General features: G+C 41.5%; 2 protein-coding genes across 3 annotated transcripts in view; both read left to right on the top strand.

The window, feature by feature from the left end:
- The window catches only part of lrriq1 (leucine-rich repeats and IQ motif containing 1), a 53,264-nt gene extending 32,639 nt beyond the window's left edge, over nucleotides 1-20,625 (top strand). Inside the window, exons 26-27 of one of the 2 annotated variants that reach the window (XR_008828912.1) lie at nucleotides 945-1,134; nucleotides 20,412-20,625. Coding sequence is in view for 1 of the 2 variants with exons in the window: in XM_056387937.1 (XP_056243912.1) it covers nucleotides 945-1,078 (134 nt within the window). In the remaining variant the exon portion in view is untranslated. Of the gene's footprint in view, nucleotides 1-944; nucleotides 4,367-20,411 lie in introns of those variants that run through there. The other variant, XM_056387937.1, reaches the window with a different exon arrangement.
- alx1 (ALX homeobox 1) lies at nucleotides 6,927-12,453 on the top strand. The gene is made up of 4 exons (XM_056387938.1): nucleotides 6,927-7,281; nucleotides 7,781-8,085; nucleotides 8,406-8,534; nucleotides 11,055-12,453. Exons 1-4 carry the CDS (start codon nucleotides 7,095-7,097, stop codon nucleotides 11,394-11,396), a joined length of 963 nt encoding a protein of 320 aa, XP_056243913.1. The 5' UTR covers nucleotides 6,927-7,094; the 3' UTR covers nucleotides 11,397-12,453.
- Nucleotides 20,626-20,745: the final 120 nt, after the last annotated feature.

The following is a 20,745-nucleotide window of genomic DNA, read 5'->3' as shown; positions in this document are numbered from 1 at the left end:
CAGTGTGCCAGCTGTGCAGATATTTGGAGCTGGGTCAGTACCTGCGCTGCGTCCTGGGCCCCCTCCACACCCCCCCCCCCCGCCTCTCCCCCAGAGCCCTCCCCACTGTTTGGCTCCCTGTGTGGGGTGGCTGTGGAGACTGTGGGCCTGGGCTCTACACGTGGAACGCATCATGCCCGGTAGAAGCGCCGCCTTTGTTCTGTGTGTTGGAAAAGCTTTGTACTGATCCCCAGGTGAAGTGGAAGGGGCTCTGGTACAGCACACCGTGCCCCCGGGAGACAGAGCACACAAACACTAAACCTATCTGCTCACGCTTAAGTCTTTACTGTCCACTGAGTCAGAAACCACAGACACACTTTAGCTCCAAACTGAAGTAGTCAACCTTTAGCTCATTCATTAAAGCTTTTACTTTTCCTAATGAAACTCTCTGTAATTCCTCATTGGCTCATTCTAAAAGTAAGAAATTCCCAGTTGTTAGCCAGCTGTTTGTTTTTTAGAGTTTAGTTACTCAACATTAAGTCAGTGTTCTTCCCTTTCAAGTACAGGAAGTCAAACTTGTGTGGTAACAATAATGCCCTTTAACATTCTGCTCTTGGGATTTCTCACTTGAAGCCAAATCAACTTTTCCTGGTAGAAAGTAGGAATTTCATTAATTCTGTGAATTCCTCAGTGCGGTCCTTCCAGGAAGAAATCATGAGGCGTGCACAAATAGACACACTAGTATTCTGATAAGAAGTTACCATAGAAACCTGCTTTGTTTTATTTTATCATTTATTTAAAGGGCAGTGCAGGGAAGCCAAAGCAACGAGTGCATACCGCCGAAAATGTCATTAGAATAGCGAGAATATCATGCGTTGCCATTTGAAGTCTGTGATGGATTGATGTCACACTGCTCCTTTTTATATGTGAAATACTGACACGCTCCTCTTCCACTTTGTCTCCAGGAGGAGAGCGTCCATCTCCTAATCGAGTCACATCTGCTCCATTAAAAAAGGAGCGCATCTCCTTCCGAGACAACCCTGTCCAGCTGAGCGGCGGCTGGGGGGGGGGCAAGAAGAGGGACAAAGTGTACAAGTGAAACACCAACTCCTCTACAGCCACAGCACAATACTGCTGCAGGCAGATACAACTGTGGTATTTGCTTTTATTTTTACCTTCTATCCCTGATACATCTGCCTAAAACAGATGTGCAATGGAACTGCTCACAGCCGTGATACCTTTTTTATAGTGTTAACATGTTCTCTTGCAAAATAGCACAGATTTGAAGTCTTAAGATATTAAATAAATCTCTTTTAAGAGTTTAGCCAGTAAATGTCAGTGTGAAGTGGCTATTTCTCCCTTTCTCTCTTTAGTTTTATTTATACTGCTATTTTATCACCTGCGCTGAATCCCCCTGCAGCTGTTCTTTTTAAACTCAGCTGAAAACTCGGGCTCCCTCTCCTGAAAATTAATTAAGACCAATAGGACCTAAACCAGCCCAAATATCCTCAGGCAGCTCTATTATGTTGATTCTGCTCAAGTATCAGTACCTGAACGCGATCGCAGCCAGCCTGCACCAAAACACATGGAGCAAAGTCACAAACCTTCAGCAAATGACACGCTTCATATGCAAATGATGGCAGGAAATCAGAACCAGGACCTGTAATACCTGTGGGTTCATGTTTCCTAACATGCTGACCTGACAGAAAATATAGTAAATATAGTTTGTAAGCGTGGGAAGAGATTTGCTTCTTTCCATTTCTCCTGTGCTCTCTCAAGTTTAATAAAGGCCAGAAATTTAAGTGCCATTTCCCCATTCTGTGGATATATGTAGCTCCTGCTCACCAACAGTGGCCTTGAAAATGACTGCTTTTATGAGCCGAGCACAAACATTGGTGTTAGAATTAGAAGCCTGTTTTCTTTATTTCCAGTTGTGGATTTATAATGGCCTCGTCTGTGTATTTGAATTTGGAGAAGTTAAGGCGTCCGCTCGCAAACACTGCCCTACCGGAGGCGGTGAACCTCAGGCTTGGAGGTTCCTCGCTGGTCCGTTGCCTGGAAATGATAACTTAACGAATGTCAAAACAAATAGACGGAGCTGCAGAGTGGCTCCCTGGCAGGAAATGCATGTCTCCCTATTTATTTTCCTTCTATCTTTCACTTACACATGTCTGGAGGGTGTGTTTTGACTGTACACGAGCTGATGGGGATTTTTGTCCTGGAGAGTGAAGTATGCCAGAGATGTGGTGGTCCTGCCCACTTGGGGGTTGTTGTGAAACCCAAGAGCACTGTGCTCCTTCAGCGGGGGACTGATTCATCAAGCCCCCCTGGGGGACACCAAGGGGGGTGTTTTTTTTTTTCTTTCTCTCTCTCATGAAACTGCCATTATACAGCTGGAAAATTCAGATTTCTATTGCACATACAGGTGACATAAAACTGCTGTATATGCACATCATGTGACAGGTTTTTGTTTTGTTTGACACAAGCTCAGATTTGCCAGCCTTTCAGACTTCTCCTCTACAACCACTGCCTCTTAAATTAGATTGTTAAACCTTCGTCCACCAGCCTTCGTTAGATGTGTTTACTTTTGGGTTATGGGTAAATTATATGTAACCTAAGACATCCAAAATCCATTGCCTGGTGAAATGAGTGCTCCACCACACATTTAGATAAGATGAAGAATGTCCCTCTCAGCCCAGACTGCGCTGCCAGCCTGACCTCAAGTCAGCAAATGTTGTCAGATGGAGTTTGGCAGCGAGAGGGTTTTGTGTCCAAATCGTTCCAAGTGCTGTCTTCAAACGCATTATAGAACCAGAGCAGTGTGTTTGCAAGTTTTACGTACACTGTACATTTTGGCTTTTTGTTGCTGATTACTTCTTATATCATATGTAAATGAATGGAAACCACTTTCTGCCCGGAAAGATGATCACGTTTCTAAAACACAACAGCATATCTTGTACAGAATAATCAGCTGTGATGTAAAGTATAATTTATTTTTAGTAAATTGGCAAAAACTACTAGTGTGGTGCTTTGAGGGTGCAGCAGTTTCTCTTGGAACTGATGGCGATAAACTGAGCCTGATGCGAGACATACAGCAGAGAAACTGCAGTGCATGTGTGCAGGCAGCATTACATACTAACTGAAGTGTGGTTGGAGAAGGAATAAAGCTGATTTGAAGCTGTTGTATATATCATTCAAGTGAACAGTAAATCATAAAAAGACTAACTTAGTAGTTTTTTAAAAAGAAAAGTGTATAGTATATAATTTTTTTTTTAGAGATATATGGCTTTACTTCGTCTCAGGCACTGGAAACACACTTCGGGGTGTAAAATAACTTTTAACTGCAAAGACAAATGACAGAAGCGATGGTCCTCTCTCTTATTTATTCCTGCTCCTCTGACACAATTAGCCAGCTCTTTCAGCCAAAGTAAAGAGAAGGGAAATGGATATAAACTCAGAGGAATGTGCAAGCTCTCCTGGAAATGTGAAGCCAACATACAAAGAAATTGGGAATAAACTCACACAAGCAGAAACTGTTCTGCGCTGGACTCTGGTAAAAGTCGAAGCTAATTTATTTCCCGAATGACGACCACTGGCTCATAATATCGCTTGGATGAAATCGGGTCAGAGTCAAAACAGAGGGCAGGACTGATGTCACAGGTAGCATGTTCATTACCTCCAGAGGTTGAGACAAATTTAAAGATTTTTAACACATTTTTAAAGTGAGATTAAGGTAGAACAAAATGACTTATATTTATTTATCTTCCGATTTTTGACAAAGATATGCTGAGGAGTCGACATATTTTATACATGTGATAAAATGTATAGAATTGTAAATGTAAATTTAAACTCGCACCTTCTTGATATCTACATTTTTCTGATAATCCATACTTTTATAACAAAGTCTGATCATGTAATTGCATGATAGTTTTTGTATGGCAATGAGAGCTGGGATTGTGGAAACAAACAACTGTGGGGTGATTTATCTTCACTTGGTGCAAAAGCACCTCCAGGTTTTTAAACGATCAGCATTTCCTTTTTGCAACTGGATTTAAATAATCATTATATAACTAATTGTTTACGCCAACTGTTTGTGAGCCTGTGCTTTTATAGGTGATTTATGTGTTTATGCTTCTTTTGATAAATGGTTGTTTTATATTATAAATGACAAAATATCAAACTCGTACCAGGCAGTCGTAGAAGCTTCTAGCTGTTTTTAGATTTATGTTTTGTTAGTCGTAAACCTGTGAAGTGTTTTAAAATGCGAAATATGCAAATAATGTGATAACATGCAGACTCACCTTTCCTCTCTGGATTGTTGGTGCATGTCCTGTTGATATTATTTCAGTAAATCACTTGTGATCTGTTAAATATGAGAAAAATCTTGGCCCTCTTATTGTGTTTTTATTAACATTTGCTTTAGTCTTGTATATCGCAGCATCTGGATTGAGCCTGGCTGAATTTACTGGCTGGTTTGATCTGGTTTCAGTCACAGGTGACCTGTGTAGCATGTCCACATGAACCTGGATGAGTCTCAGGAAAGTGACTGAGAGCTGAAGTCTGTCAGCGCTCAAGAATGCCCGACTCCTGGAAAAAAAACAAAAGACAAACAAAAAAAACTAAAACAAACTTTAAAAGCACGAATGCGCTGCTTTTTTTGATATTGCGCTTCATGGGATAAACATTCTGCAGATTTAATTCATAAGACATTCATAAGCTCCGCAAAATTAGTGCTTTTGAAGAAAATAAACTGGTTGTTTTTGTGTTTCGTGGCCAGCCAAAGTTTGAAGACATTTCGATAGATTAAATTAGACCCGAGTGTGGCTTCAGGCGTCATGATGTCATGTTTCTGCCTTCTGAAGTGGCACATTTTGGCCTCTCAGGCCTGGGTTTGGATGTGTTGGACCATGTTCAGTCGCATTAAGACTGAAATGAATGATAATTAGCTGAGTTCAATCATATTTTGAACATGATGAGTGCTGCGTAATGTTCTAACACACTGGCGGTACATGTTTTTTTTATTAAAAGTGAAGCTGAAGGTCTTTCCAGGTGGCTCACATGACTTATTGGCTGCAGCACTTAAAGAATTAGTCTGACTGATGGGCCTAAAAGTGACCAAGCCCTCAAACTTTACAAACCCGCGCAGCATCTATTGTGGCAGGAATTTCCAGCCCGAGACCCACCAAACCACAGTGAACTTTTCACATTTTCTCCTCAGCATGAGCCAGTGTGCGAGGTCATCTTAGAAGTCCAATAAGACACCCCCCCTGCTACTTAAGAGCACCTCTATTTATTTTTATTTTTTCTCCCGTGGCGCTGTGCAGCCGCAGGTAACTGCCACTGACCCTAGAGCGAACCAAAGCTATGCATGGTGTGCATGGCAGGTGGTGTGGCTCTGGGTGGAGATGGGGGAGGTGGGAGATGGGGCTTTGGTTAGTGGTAACATAATTCCTCCAATAAGAAGAAATGGAAGAAGCATACTTCCTGTCCTTTTTGTTGAAAACCTCCCTGTTGAGTCCAGTGTGTCTGCTCCTGAGGGCTGCTGGGTTCAATGAAACTCAACTTTCCTGCATGAGGAGGATGTTTGGTCTTTAATTCAAGCACGAAAAGGTCAATACTTTTTTCTTTTCTTTTCTTTTCTTTTTTTTTTTTAATTTTTTACAGGACTTCTGAATATCAAAAATTAATCTTAATTTGATTTTATTTATACTAAATTTGCCAAAGTTCAGAGAAACAGTGACCAAAAGGCAGGTTGGGTAATTAAACAGCAGGTTTTTGGCTTTTATACTTTTGTCCTAAGTGAAATTAAAAGCAATAATCACTCATGTGCTTTTCTCTTTAAAAAAAAAAAAAAAAAAGTGACCTGACCCAACAGCTTAATTTCATAAAGCCCAGTCTGCTAATCTGCAGTGTGTGGATGACATGTGGCAAAGCTTCGAACAGCGCTGACATTAGATTTACATTAAACGACTCAAAATAAGGAAGTGAGCTTTTTTATTCCGTGCTCCCGAACTCAGATGTTGATTATAGATTAGGGCATGTATCGAAAAATAGATCTTAATGTGAAGCAACTGAATATCACATGAAAAATCAATATTTTTTGTCTTTGTAAAAATGTCAGGACTTTAAAAACTCCTTCAATTAAAATCCTGTTTGGATCCTGTTGCGATGTACTCTCGAAACACGCGTGCACGTGTTAATAACGACTAAATTGTATAATTTAGGATTCATGTAATTAAAAAAAAAATGAAAATACGAAATAAAATGTGGAGCCTTATTTTCTAAATAGGCCAATGGGGTTATCTAAAATGCGCCACACATAATTTCTGTAAGCAGGCCATGCTTTTATTGAACTTAGTTTTTCCTATTAAAAGTCCAAATTTATGAGCTTTTCTGGACAATTTTGCCAATTTAAAATTAGTGACATAACGCCTTTATATAGGCTTAAAATGTGAGGTTTAACAAATCTATAAATAAATAAAAATACAAGAATATGAATCAGCTTCCTTGATGCAAAGTTCATTAAATAAACAATAAAATAAAATTAAGTAAATAGATTTTTATTATCCAAACACCTTAAAATGGAATTTTAGAACATTTTGCTGGTCACTTTATTCCGGCTCCATCCAGGTTGAACTGCCCTAAAAACGAAATGAATGAGCTGCAGAGATCAGTGTCCACACACTCTGATTAGATCCCATTTGCAGGCACGACTCGTAGCTGCAGATAAATTATTGCCTCGTTCTGAATGTCTAAACATGTTGTAAATTACAGTCACTTTTGATTGTTTCCTCTCAGAGTCGTTGTGGGTCTAGAATCACTTCAAACTGCTGCTCGGTTTGGTTTCCAGCGCGTGGGAGGAGTTGGGTGCTGTTTCATATTCAGAGAGGAGGGGGGAGGGTGGGGGTGGAGGGGGGGGGACTCCTCCAGGATCTCGTTCTCTTTGGGGCTATAAAAACGTTGTGCCTTCAAGACAGAGCAAATTAACTCCATTGGCAAATTATTGCGCAGCGACGCGTCGTTCCGCTAATCGGCGCGCGACGATTAGCGATTCGTTTCTGCCTTTATGGTGACATCTGATTAAAAAGCGGAGCGGGATCTGGGTTGTTGAGAGGATGGAGTACATGGAGGATAAGTTTGCCTTGAAAAATCAAGCGATGAAGGCCAGCGAGTACTACATGGACCAGGTCATGGAGAGCCTGGACAGCGCGCAGTACTTCACCAAGTCCTCCCCGAAGTGCGTGCAGGCCTTCGGGCTTCAGAGCGGCGAACATCGCTCCTCGCCCTGCGGAGACCAAAACGGTGCGTAAAAACTTGTGTTGTGTAACTCTGACTTTTTTTCTTTTCTTTTTTTTTTGTTGCATCAACACTACCGGCTTTAGAGGAGCTGGTCTGCATCTGTGTGCGAGTTAAAGAGAAAAAGAAAAACTTTCATTGAAGGAAATTCACTATCCAATCGTTTCGTTTCTTTTTTTTTCTGTCCAAAAGTTTTCAGACGCGTCATTTGTGGGGTTCAATTATTCTCATTAGATGTTATTTCTTTTATAATTATTTCATGTTTTCGCCATTTTCAAAATATCTAAAATATTTGCTTTTGATTTTCACGTTTAGTTTAATATAAAACACTTAAAGGATCAAAGTTAACTTATAATTTGTATTTTTTAATAACAGCAGCAAGTCTTCAGTCCACACTTGGAGCTTGCTGATTTATTTTTACGCTTTAAGTTACAGTTACAATATTATAGTCTAATATACACGGTGTAAAATATCGTATTATTAATTTGTTCCTTGTTCCTTCCAGCCAGTTACGTTGTGCCAAAAACAGACGACGACACTTTGCACTCGGACCTCGGGAGGTCGATGGACAGTTGTTGCACTCTGCGGGCCTCTCCGGTGACGACCGGGCAGGAGAAAACAGATCTGGACGACATGGGGGACAAATGCGACAGCAACGTGTCCAGCAGCAAGAAGAGGAGACACCGGACAACCTTCACTAGCGCGCAGCTGGAGGAGCTGGAGAAAGTGTTTCAGAAAACTCACTATCCAGATGTTTATGTGAGGGAACAGCTGGCCATGAGGACGGAATTAACAGAGGCCAGAGTGCAGGTACAATTTATCACCGGACTCTTTATTTTCTTTACGTTTCACTTTTGGGAGAGCAAACCATTAAATAAAAAAAAGAAGGGATGCAACTTAAATGTAGAGCAATAAATAAAAAAAAAAAAATAAATAAAAAGTCAAATGAAAACACCGCCAAATATTATCGCAAATCTTAATTGAACTCATTACTTTTTCCCTCCGACAGATTATCTCCTTGACTTTTCTTTTGGAGACAAATGCCATGTGATATTTCGTGCGTCACATTAATTTAAAAGATTTAGTTTTGTTTCATTTTATTTTATTTTCCATTGTTTTCTTCCACCCAGGTGTGGTTTCAGAACAGAAGAGCAAAGTGGAGGAAAAGAGAGCGCTACGGGCAGATCCAACAAGCCAAAACTCACTTTGCAGCCACCTACGATTTATCAGTGTTGCCGAGGACCGACAGCTACACACAGGCAAGTTTTTACTCCACGTTTTCCACAAGAGTCACGCTTTTAATTGCCACTGTGAAGATCTGAGCTGGATTTATGGCTGTTTGTCAAAAGCATATTACGCACAGGGCGCGTAATGGATGCGTAATGCGCTCACAGCGGCCTGTTATCTCGATCCCTTTCCTCTAAAATATTAATTTCATGTTAAGTCACAACAAATTGCACAGACTGGCCGCCCTTTTATTACCGCACAATTAATCACTTATTATGAACCCCATCTACAGAACACTGATTAGAGAGGCTGCCAGGTGTCATGGCTGAATGAATGGCCTGATATCAGATTTCATGTTGGCTGAACATTTATCTTGAAGCTTGGACAAAGGTCAGGTACAAGATGAGGTGAGAGGAGATGCAGTGTCAGCTTTGTCCTCTGGGTAGGTGTTCCCTATCAGACACTGAGATTAGGGCCTCCAAGTGTTGTTGAGCCTATGGTTGTTGTTTTTTTTTTTTTTTTTTTGCAGAGATGGAAATATACAGGCAGCAACTTCTCAGAGGAGTGAGCGTCCATATTTTAAAGTTTAAAGAAAGCGGTTTTGTTGAATCTCAAAGAGGCGGAATTGTGAAGGAGAAAAAAAAAAAACATTAGAAGTCGGAGTCACAGCTCTGCTATGCCCTGGCCCAAGACCAGGTCAAAAATCTGTTGGACTGTCTCTTATTTTCCTCACACATGTTTCTGATAGATAGCCCTGGATACCCATGCCCTTTCTTCCAGCTGATCCAGATTACTGTCATTAAATGGACCGCCCTACAAGTAACTGTGTTGGCAGTGAGTGTTTTTGTCTCCCTAAACACAGTGGACATGGATTGCATTCTTTTGGGTTTTTAAGGAGTTTGGTTTTCCTTTTGTTAACTGTCGAGTTTTTTTTTTGTTTGTTTTTTTTGGCCATTCTTGCTGCTCTTTGGGGCAAAAGATTGAAATTGTGCTTATGGATGGCACATGTTGTCAGGAAGGCACGGTTAGGAAACGTTGGATTGGCCAAGCTGAAGCTGACTCTCATGCTACAACCACATTTTTGTGCTACAAAGGAAGTTTATCTAACTGTCAAAGTGGACTTTTACTCTTCAGCAAACCACAGTGGGCTTGTGCTGTTTGTTCACATTTTCTGTAAATTAAACTTTGGCCAAAAGGTGTTTACCTTGTGCTGAGGAACAACTGCAGCTTTTCTAAATTTTCTGAAAACGCCGCAGGTGTATATATATATATATATATATATATATATATGTATATATATATATATATATATACGGAACAGTTAATGAAGGAAGCTGTCGTTTCATGTTTCGGTGACTTGATTTTGAACAAATGAATTTGCATGCCTCTCACATACGTGGGCTCGTCTTCTCAGTTTGAGTGAAATCTTGGCAAATGAGACCAAATGAACTTCCGCAGAGTGAATGAAGTCATTTTAATGTGATGGAGCTGTCAGAGCGGAGCCTGTACTTCACGTCACAGACGGACACGCTGTTCTGTGGAGCGACGCTCCTGCCTTAAAGAATCAGTCATGTGGTGCTGTGCTGTGTGTCCACCAGATGGGTTTATGTCTACGCTCTGTACTGACTGTCTTGTGTGCTCTCTGACCGTCGATGAAATGCTAACGGCGGCTGCGTGACCCTCTTCTGATGAATTTTAGAAATTTCTTTGAATTTATTTAAATTCATGTGCATTTAAAAAACCTTTAACCGTTCACTCAAAATGATTAAAAACATATTTTCTCACTTTCCTCTATCGGTATTCTCATTTACTCAATGTGTGAAACGGGTAAAAACTCATGAGAATAGTTTCATTTGTCCAGTATTTGTCATTTGTCCATATATAAATATGTATATATATTTATATATTTATTTTATAATATGGGTGATAGATAGATAGATAATTTATTTATCCCCTAGGGGAAATTCGTGTGTGTGTAGATTTGATTTTTTCCCTTTTTAATTTAACATTTAACATAATATTACTATATTTTAATTGATGCATTATGTGTATCTTTGACCAACGCTCAGTAACCAGAGCAATATTGTTTTTAATTATGTAGATATGTTTTGTTTATTCTTTTCCTCTGTAGCTTCTAACAGTGCACTGGGGTCGCAGCAGAGAACCACATGCACAGACAATAAAAGAGACTCAGTTCAGAAACGTATGTTTTTTATTTTCAGTGCCGTCTGCAGAAGTCAAACATTTCTATAAACTACTTTTATACAGTGTGACAAAATAATATCAACTCAACAGGTCTGCTTACTGGCTTTTTTTTTTTTTTTTTTTTTCTTTAAAGCTTTTGACTGTATATCATGATCTTCATCACTGAGTGGAAATTGTAGGTCTTTATTTATCCATCCATCCATCTACTTTTACATGCTGCTTCTCTAAAAAAAAAAAGATCTATTGTAAGTAGATTAATAATATATATATTTTTGGGGTATTTGTTCCAGTGGATCTTTGTGTTATGAAAATCAATCTAAGTATCTAACGCTGTCTTTATCCAACAGATCTCCAACAACCTGTGGCCGAGTCCGGCTTCTGGTGGCTCTGTGGTCTCCTCCTGCATGCTGCCCCGAGGCTCCCCGCCCTGCGTCACTTCCTACTCGCACTCCCCCCGCTCGGCCGCCGGCGCAGCTGACCACGGCTACGTGGGCTTTCCTAATCAGCAGAACCAGTTCGGGCACGTCTCCCTTAACAATTTCTTCAGCGCAGACTCTCTCCTCACGCCGGCCGCCAACGGTCACCACGCCTTCGAGACCAAGCCCGAGTTTGAGAGGCGCTCGTCCAGCATCGCCGTGCTGCGCATGAAAGCCAAGGAGCACACTGCCAACATCTCCTGGGCCATGTGATCAGGGTTCCTGTGCATGTCTGGAAAGTCTGGATAATGTATGGAAAAAGAAGTTTTTAGAAAAAGTGGGGGTTGCACAGAGAGTCTGAAATCATATTCAGAAAAAAAGCTCAGAGTCACTCACAGTATAAATCTGTCATCTACAGACTAGATGTCACTTATTTGTTGTTGGCCAATTTCACAGTCATACTGCCCTGCTATTTAGATCTGCATCATATATAACTCATAACCAAAATTTTATCTGCTGAGTCAAGAACAGAGGTGGAAAATGTGTCAGGGTTTGTGGTTCTCTGCATATTCTTAGTCATTAACCTCAAGCTAGTAACAAAAAACTGAAACAGCCATAACGTTGTGTGACAGATAATCAGCTGTGTTCCTGTTCTGAGCGGCAGCCTGGTGTTATCATTAAAATACTGAGACAATCAAGTTTTGAAAGGTGGAGACAGTCTTCACCTTCATGTAGCTTAACAGAAGCAATACGTTCATATCACTCAGACCTTCAGGGTTATGTCCGTCGCAGAGTTTTACAGCCCACAGATGATTGTTGTCCTTTCTGGTCGGACCAGGCGGGTGATGAACCCCTCGAGACCCGCGGACGTGAGAGCTGTGATGTGAATAAGCTTTCTTTGTTGTTGTCCTCAGTGCTTCCTCTTTATCGAGACAGAAAGAAGTGAAAGCAAGAAGTCCCGTTAATGGGTAAATGTGGATCCTGAGGGAGGGGGGTCCTAAACCACTACCACATTTCTAAGCACTGTGAAAAAAAAAGAAAAAAAAAAAAGCTTTCTTTACCTGCGCCTGTCGTCTTCCTCCCTCGCTCCAGCTCAGGACTGAGGACGAGCAGCGGGGAGACGAACTTGACTTGACGTACTAACGTGTCTGTGTGCTTTGCAGCAAAGCTCTGTAATCTCTGTCGCCTGCCTCTGGACTGTATCACAGGTACATGACGCAGGCTGGGGGAGGCAGATTTTAATATTTGTGTTTGTGTTATAAATTTATCTGGTGAAAGCATAATAAATGAGTGTCACTTGATTCCAGTGTAACTGAACCTTTTCTTAAAGATTAAAGGGTACGACTGATTCCATGTTTTTTTATTATTGTTAACAAATCGCACAAAAAGATCATGTTAACAAGTCGGATATTACTTATTCCTCTTCGCTCCATTGTTGCCCGAAAACTGTTCAACATCAGTGAGCTGCGTCTTTGCACTCGTCATTATGATCAATGTGGTTTTTCTTGAGTAAATCTCACGTGTACTTTTCTGCTGCTGCGCAAAATGTTTATGAGTCCGCTGCTGAAAATAGTCCCAGTGCACTGTTTACTTCTGCTTGAGTTATGTTTACTAAAGTTTCCAGCTGTTTGAGGAGGATTATTTTTTTTATGCCTCCACGGCGGCGGCGGTCGTGACCGGAGGAATTATGTTTTCAGATCGTCCGTCCGACCGTCCCATTCTCCTGATCACGATATCTCAGGAGCGTCTTGAGGGACAAAACGTTCACTTGGACTCAAGGATGAACTGGTTAGGTCTTGGTGGTCAAAGGTCAAAGGTCAAGGTCACCGCGACCTCACGTATATCCCATTCTTGTGAACGTGATATCTCAGGAACGCATGGATGTAATAGATTGAACTGACTACAATTTGATGGTCAAAGGTCAAAGTCACCGTGAGCTCGCAAAACAGGCCCCAACTCAAGAATTCACTGGCTAATTATGACACAATTTAACGCCAGTGTCTAATAGGATAAAATGAAGTGATGACACTTTGTATCCGAAAGGTCAAAGGTCAACTTCACTGTGACATTAAAATGTTCAGCAAAAACACTGAATTCCCTGAAAGACACGAGTGTGGACGGAGGTGAGGCAGTAATTAATGAAGTCAGCAGGAGCTAACGAGCTCAGGGCTGAGTGCCAGAGACGGGCTGAGGGAAGTTGGAAAATACTGAAATGCAGACTAATGCACTGTTGGTGCATATGTACATTATATATATATATGTAGCTGTATCCTTTTAAGACAATTAAAATCATACCTTTCCTTTTCCTTTCCATTCCTCACTGTCAACAGATCCCCCGAAGAAACCCATAACAAACTGTGTTCACCCGTCTCTCAGTACTCTGACTTCTCCACACACCTTCTCAAACTCAAACCCACTGGTTCCCACTGAAGACTAAATTCTTATTTTTTTTTAAAAAGGCTCTGTAATTTCCACAAACAACATTGTAGTTTTTAGCAAATGTCACCCAAACAGGAGTAAATAATGCATTTGTTGGAGACTATATTTACATCAGGGTTGGTGCATGTGTGATTGATTCAAAATAAACTGCAGTCCTGGAAATGAAAGAACATGTCACCCAGTGCAACAGTGTCGCTCAGTGACGTGTTTCTATTACTTTCTGGACAACAATTGAGCTCTTTGATATAAACAGACAATAGTATATTGAACCTTGTCCTTTAAACTCTTCTCTACTTCAAAATTAGACCTGACCCTTGCAGTGTGGAGCCAGTCATCTCATCTCATTAAAACACAGTTAATCTCTCCATTCATCAATAGTAGCCGTTTCCATGCGGCCCCAGCACTTCATGCTTCCCCTAAAACGCAGCCCCTCGCTCTTTAATCTAAGACGCTGTCGTGTAATTGGGAGCATATCTTCCCCTCTCTCTCTCTCTCTCTCTCTCTCTCTCTCTCTCTCTCTCTCTCTCTCTCTCTCTCTCCCCCCCCCCTCTCCTCTGTTTCCCCCGCTGATGTCATCCTTTTGTTTTGCTCTGAGATCACAGTCACAGCCGTGGATAGCATCTTAGGGAAACCCTGTCTATAGGAACGGTGGGCTTGATTCAATTAGGGCCGTAACTTGTGTCAGATGCTTTGGTTTGGAAACAAGTTTGTTTCCTTCGGGTACTTCCTGGTTGCTGCTATTCAAAAGCACAAACCCAAGTATGTTATCTGCACGCATCATAACACACGGGCTTTGATCCTGAAGTGTCCATGGAAACAGAGTTGGATGTGTTCCCTCGTGTTGCAGTGAGGTGGTTTCTCATTCTGGGCATTAAACTAAGGCAAACTGTATGTTCACTGCAGCATGGTTATATATGATACTACTGATTGATCATAGTTTTACACATTTACTCTTGACTTCCTAGTTGCAGCTTAAGTTGTTGGTGAGAGGTTGTGTATTCAATAGTTACTGTTGATAAGATATAAAGACATATGTTCAAACCCTTCACATTTAACCAATAATTATATTATTAGAAAGCATAGAAACCTGTTGCTGAACAGTTTCCCTCTTTTTATTTTGGCACTAAAAGCTAAAAATATTTTAATGCTCATCCATCAGGTGACTCCTGAGGATATTACTTGACCTCCTGCTGCCATCCTACCCATCTTTTTAACTCTACCGCTCCTCTATCTATAATTTAATTTGTTCACTGTCATGTTCTATATCTTCTAGGTTTGTTTATATTCCGTGATGATACTTTTAGTTACACAAGACATTCATAATTTCATGAGATCATTTCAGTAGGTAGAGGTTGTTGCTACATTTAGCAGTTTTTCACATCTCTGAGAAGCTTTTTTTTTTCCTCATACAGCCAGCGATAAGCCAAGTGACTATAGGGGAGTGTTTAGACTGAGATTTGTTATCAAGTAAGATAACAGTTCATATATTTTTGTGGTGCTAAATCCAGTGGCATGATGTACCAAAAGAAAACTTAAAAATGTGTGCAAGTAGCAGTTTGTTTGCAGTCTATTGCTGCATTGTAGTAAAACTATTGTTACTGCTCTGCCTCACATTTTTAATTGCAATGCGTCACAAACCACCTTGATGAATAATCAGCCCACATCGTGTGTTTATAACTGCAAACATCTTGGGTGGGCTCAACACGTCAGAGAACACTGGCAATGTCTGAAATTCATTTCGACTTTTGCCGACGTTTTGCCGAAGGAAACATTCCTCACTGGAAGCCATCAGCATCTGTCCTTCATTCAAACACCTCCTGTATGCCACAGGTAGCCAGTGGAGGCCGATGAGTAGCGGAGTGAGATGCGTCCTTTTAGGGGCTGATCTGGTCCAGGAGTCGAGGCAAGAGACAGCCAAGGCCTGGGCCAAGAGCTGGGCGGCGTGCTGAGTCAGGAAGGGCCTGATCCTTCTGATGTGGTACAGAGCAAAGCGGCACGAGACGGATGCAACGCGGTCAGAGAAGGAGAGCTGAACATCAAACATGACGCCCAGGTTGATGATTGTTGTCTCTGAGAAGCAAAGGCCAAAGCAGTAAACGCTGTTGTAGCACCTCAGAAGCTCTCAGTGGGAATGTGTGTGAGGGAATGAGCTTTCATTCATCCAACACTTTATTATTACTTAACGGCTAATTGTTTTTGATGACGTTTTTCATGTTGATGAGATAAAACTTATTTTTGTTTGCAGATATCTTTCCTCACTATCTTGAAACACTGTTGTAAAGAGGCTCCACCCACTGAGGTTTACCTCATCCCCCCTGCCTCTGATAAACATGCCTGTAACTAAAACTACAATTTGCTCTTTTATATCAATCATCTTTTTTTTCTTTTTTTTTTTCCACCATCTCTGTGCCCCCGCTGCCCTCCCCTCCTCATCATCTTCATCTCTGGACAACCACAGACTGATGGTCATGCAACTTAGGCCTGCACACATGTGGACAAGTGCTAGTGTGTTGATACAGATAGAGAGAGAGAGAGAGAGAGAGAGAGCTCCTGCAGACCAGATCCATCAACAGCTCCAATGGGTTTGACCCTTCCAGGTTAACCGCAGCCATTAATATAAGAGCTTCCCTCCCCTGCCTCCCTACTTCCCGCACTACCTCACGCAGGGGAGGACAGGCCTGTGTGTGTCTGTGCAACACACACACACACACACACACACACACACACACACACACACACACACGGCTGTTGACATGAAGAAATAGAGCCAGATCAAACGTTCTGTCGGCCGGCGACTGAAAAATGGAGACGGCGGTCACGTATGTTCCACAGCAGAGATCTACACTTGCTGTCTGCCCACTGTTGTTATTCTAATCACTCAACACTGATGTTCTACTTCTTCTTCTTCTTCTGCTGCTCTGGAACGGTTGGACCAACTCACCACCGCTCCATCCTCTTTTCTTTTTTTTCTTTTCTTTTTTTTCTACAAGCACAGTTATTTGTCATGAGCCCTCTCCCTGGAGTTTCTTCAGAGGTCATTTAATATAAGACGCTCCTGTCAGACTGTGGCGACGGCAAACTTCATGAACTGAGGATTCATGTATTGTTCAAACGTAGATGTCTGTTTTACTATTATTGATTCACGTCAATAAAACAGACTGAAATTGAGAGCGGAGTCAGAAATGATGTCGTCCTCTGTGCGAGCTGATCTGACTTTAGACTTTAAAAAAAGGAACCGTGATCAGTTTTGACCTGATGAAATCCTGCAGCAGTAAAATATAAATACGACAGCAGCAGGCAGACCTTGCGTGTTAAATTATTAAGCATATGACTCACAGTTTGGCTGCATTATAAAACAAAGAACTTCATGTTTTTGTTCATGTTTTGGCATGTTTCAGAGCACATTAATACTGACCTCACTGTTGTACGGCTCACATGCAAGTTCCTGCTTTTAGTCACTAATGATCGCTCTGTTGTTTTTTCTTCTTTTTGATATATTTACAATATTGAAGATCGAGTTGTACCAAGTTGCTCCACCTTTTGTAATTTTATTAAAGGTCTGTTAAAATGCATTAAAGAAAATTGGTCTCAGCTCTGTAAAAGAAAAAAGGCCTGGAAGGAAAATGTCCAGCTCAGAGACACAAAGACTTTCCGATGAAATCCTCGTACTTGAGCGAGACTTGAAACTACTCTATTGAAATATATAGAAACTGTCTTTCTCCAATGACCACCGTACTGTCCCATTCTTTAATAATTAAAATTGAAAATGCCTTTGTCCTTATCTGTGCCCTCTTGGATGGGATGAGATCTCCTTGTCTTATAATATTTCCAGCTCTGGAAGTGGAATTGAACCCCGAGTGAAAGTCCAGAAACCTCATGAGTTTAAATCTCTGCAGTGTCTGATGTGCTGCGGGAGTGAGAGACTCCACGCATGTTACTTAAATCAGTCAGTGAGCAAAGGTCACATAATTAACTGTTGTCAGATCAACGTTCACAGGCCTCAGGATGTATTAAGAGATGTTTGTTTTTTCAATAATGACACTGTAATGTTACAGTGGTGACGTCTCACCTGGTGCAGTAGTGTGTCTGATCACACACTGGACACAGACAGACGTCACATAAACATATCAGGATTTCTACTATCATCGATGTTTAATCCTTTAGATATTTATGCTGCTTAAATGCTGGTCTACTTGCAGAACTTTCATGTGCACCCTCTGCATCAAACAGGCAGTTTTAGTTGACAATAATTAGACTCCAGTCAGAGACACTTGAATTAAAGAAAGTGAGCTTTCATAGTGAATGGTTTTACAGTTGGATTTGACGGAAAAGTCTTTTCTGGTTTGAAGGAGCTCTCAATGAATCCAAGCAGCGATGTGGATTCTGCTGAAAGAGCTAATCCCCCCGAGTACATGACCATGAATCTTCATTAAATCAGCAACACCAAACGGCATGAGCACGATCCTTACAGTTAGGAAGTGTCAGGTGATAATGTCCGTCATGTACACCTGAACGAATCTGATTGGACATTACTAGTTACGCGGCTGGACGCTCAACTTCAGTGCTTAAACTAACTATGCTTCATATTTTATTATTAATATGAAACATTTCTTTTTGTTATTCCAGAGACCAGGTCAAAATGTTTTTCTTACAAATTACAGATTATACTGCATATATGATAGAGTACTCTAAAAATATATTGTGATGGAACAAGAATCACTGCATATTCAAGAATTCCTATTATGTACTATAACTTTCAGGGGTGTTGCATTTATTCGAATTGAGTGCAGTGCACTTTAAATTTTTTCTTTTTATTCCTAATTTCCTGTCTTGGGTTTGAATGTCAAACACAGGCTGGTGCAGTTGAGGAAACGTCCCGGAGTGACTGTGGTACAGCTCCAAAATTCAAAAACCAACATCAGTTGGCTCCAGCTTTTCTAATGCTACAACCTTGCACCCACTTTTTGTTCCCTGTTTTTTTTCTCTCTCTCTCTCTCTATCATATATGTCCTGTTGTTCTGACCTTGTTGTCAAAGCTCCTAAAAATCTACAAGTGCCTAATAGCTCTGAGGAGTCAGGGTGTGCAGCCAAAAATGCCTTTCAGAAGGTCCCTTATTCTCAGCGCAGGGAGGAAGTGGTGCACTACAGGCCCGAGGCGGCTTACAAGAGGCTATTAGAGGCCTGCGGCAGGATGCCTCACAAATCCAATTAGGAAGAGCTGGGACTGGATCTGGACTGTCTGCTGCTGCCTGTCAGTCAGAGCAGGAGAGAGCAGGTGTCCAGTTACCAGAGATGTGGATCATGAGTGTGTGTGTGTCAGGGTGAGTGTGTCTTTTGCTTGGAGTGTATTTATGTCCATCGTATGTGTTTTTTTGTGTAAACAGTATATTGTTCGTGTTCTGTGTGTGTGTGTGTGTGCGCGTGCCACACATACACAGGTCAAGTGTTAGCAGTGTTACTGTGGGAAAACTGCAGGCTGGGTCCCTTGGTAAATGTAGTCCAATCCAGCGTAACCAATGGAGAATCTAACAGACTATTACCTAATCACTGATGTCATGTCTCTGCTCTACATGAGGTTTGACTGACATCACTGCAGGCTGCCACTCTTCAGCAGCCAGAGACCAATGCTAGCTATAGCATCTCTAAACTATTCACTGTGTGACAGCCTCATTTTGGAACTGGTTGCCAGGCACTGACGGGAAATACGTCCCACATATCAGTCAGACAGTGTGGTTGGTTCTGAAATGTTTTCTTCCTTCTCTGAGTTTCTGAGTTTGACCCCGTGTAGGTGGTGCTTTCATGGCTGTTGTTGCACATGCTACACAAGTTTGTCTTTGGTTTATAGCAAACAAAAACAAAAATAAAGAATGAAAGATCTAACAGACGCCGGGGCCGAAAATGTTTGGAAGTTACAAGGTACAAAGTCTGGTTTGTGGTTGCAGGAGCATCAGGCACCTACATTAAACATTGGAAACAAAAAGGTGAATGTGGAAAAATCTATTATCAGACTTTAATAATGGGTATGGCCAGAGGCTGGAAAGATGGCACCTCTCATTCCCTTTAAAAGACGTGCTGACAGTTTGGTAAGAGTGGAGGATCCATTGGTGCTTTTCAACGAAGGGAAAATTCATACAGGGACACGCAGCTCAAGTTCAATCAATTATATTTATGTAGTTCAATATCCCAACTTTCCAGGACAGACAGAGATGCAATAGATGTTGTGTGCGGAATAGAGCAACATAGTAAATTTAAAATAAACCTATGTGAAGAATTGGGAAACAACCAGATCTGTGTTGGGAGCTTCAATTTACTCTCAAGGGCGTTCAAGGGATTCCTACATTTAATCCATGTCACTCAATGTTTCGAAACTCTGGAGGCTGAAAATGATTTGCATTTATAAAAAGAAAAAAAAATGTATTTGCAATCTGTGTGGGCGTGTCTCCGCCAGTTCAGGCAAGGAAAATGGCCTGGTTGACCAAACCACGACAGTGTAGTAATGTGTGCTGGATTGCCAGTAACACTTCCCCTGTACTGCTGCTCTTCTCCCACAAGAGAATAAAAGGATTCTCATCAAGTCGTAATGCACTGTCGCATACTTTGTTTAAGCAACTTCGAGGCGTTCTGCTGTTTCCTTTTGCCTTTCTGGAGATGCAGCCTGTTTCTCCAGCTGCAGTTGAAGTGGATTCATAATCAGACTAAACTGATGGAACTAAACTAAACTGACTCTGGACCCTTTAAATGGGATTTCATTGTCAGTCCTCTGTGATGGAGACATTTATCTGAGTCAAACACCCTTTTTCTCTGTCTTCTTCTCTCCTCATCCCCCCTCCCTTACACTGTGTTCTGCAGAGAGTCCTGGATCTGTGAGAGAGGCTCTGCAGGTTCGTCAGCGTATAACTTGAGGCCCCATCTGCACCAGACTAGATTTTAAGATTTACGAAAGTATGCCAACTGTAGAGCCATTTAATCTTTAACTGGGGCTGGTTCAATAAAATTCCACTCACATGTTACTGTGATTGGGTTTTACGTGACTCTGGGAGCTGTGTTGAAACAGCTCCTGCAGGGTCGTCCGAGAAAATTGGTTCCAGGTGAGTGGGCAGAGTAAGAGTGACCCCTATGGACCAGTGTCCAAACTCCCTGGAACAGGGACCCTGGGATTCCCTTTAAGCTCCATCATACATTG

The sequence above is a fragment of the Seriola aureovittata genome, chromosome 10, assembly GCF_021018895.1.
Source record: "Seriola aureovittata isolate HTS-2021-v1 ecotype China chromosome 10, ASM2101889v1, whole genome shotgun sequence".
In the NCBI taxonomy this organism is placed as follows: Eukaryota; Metazoa; Chordata; class Actinopteri; order Carangiformes; family Carangidae; genus Seriola; species Seriola aureovittata.
The sequence above is the reverse complement of the archived record's forward strand: the minus strand, read 5'-3'. Positions and strand labels throughout refer to the sequence as shown.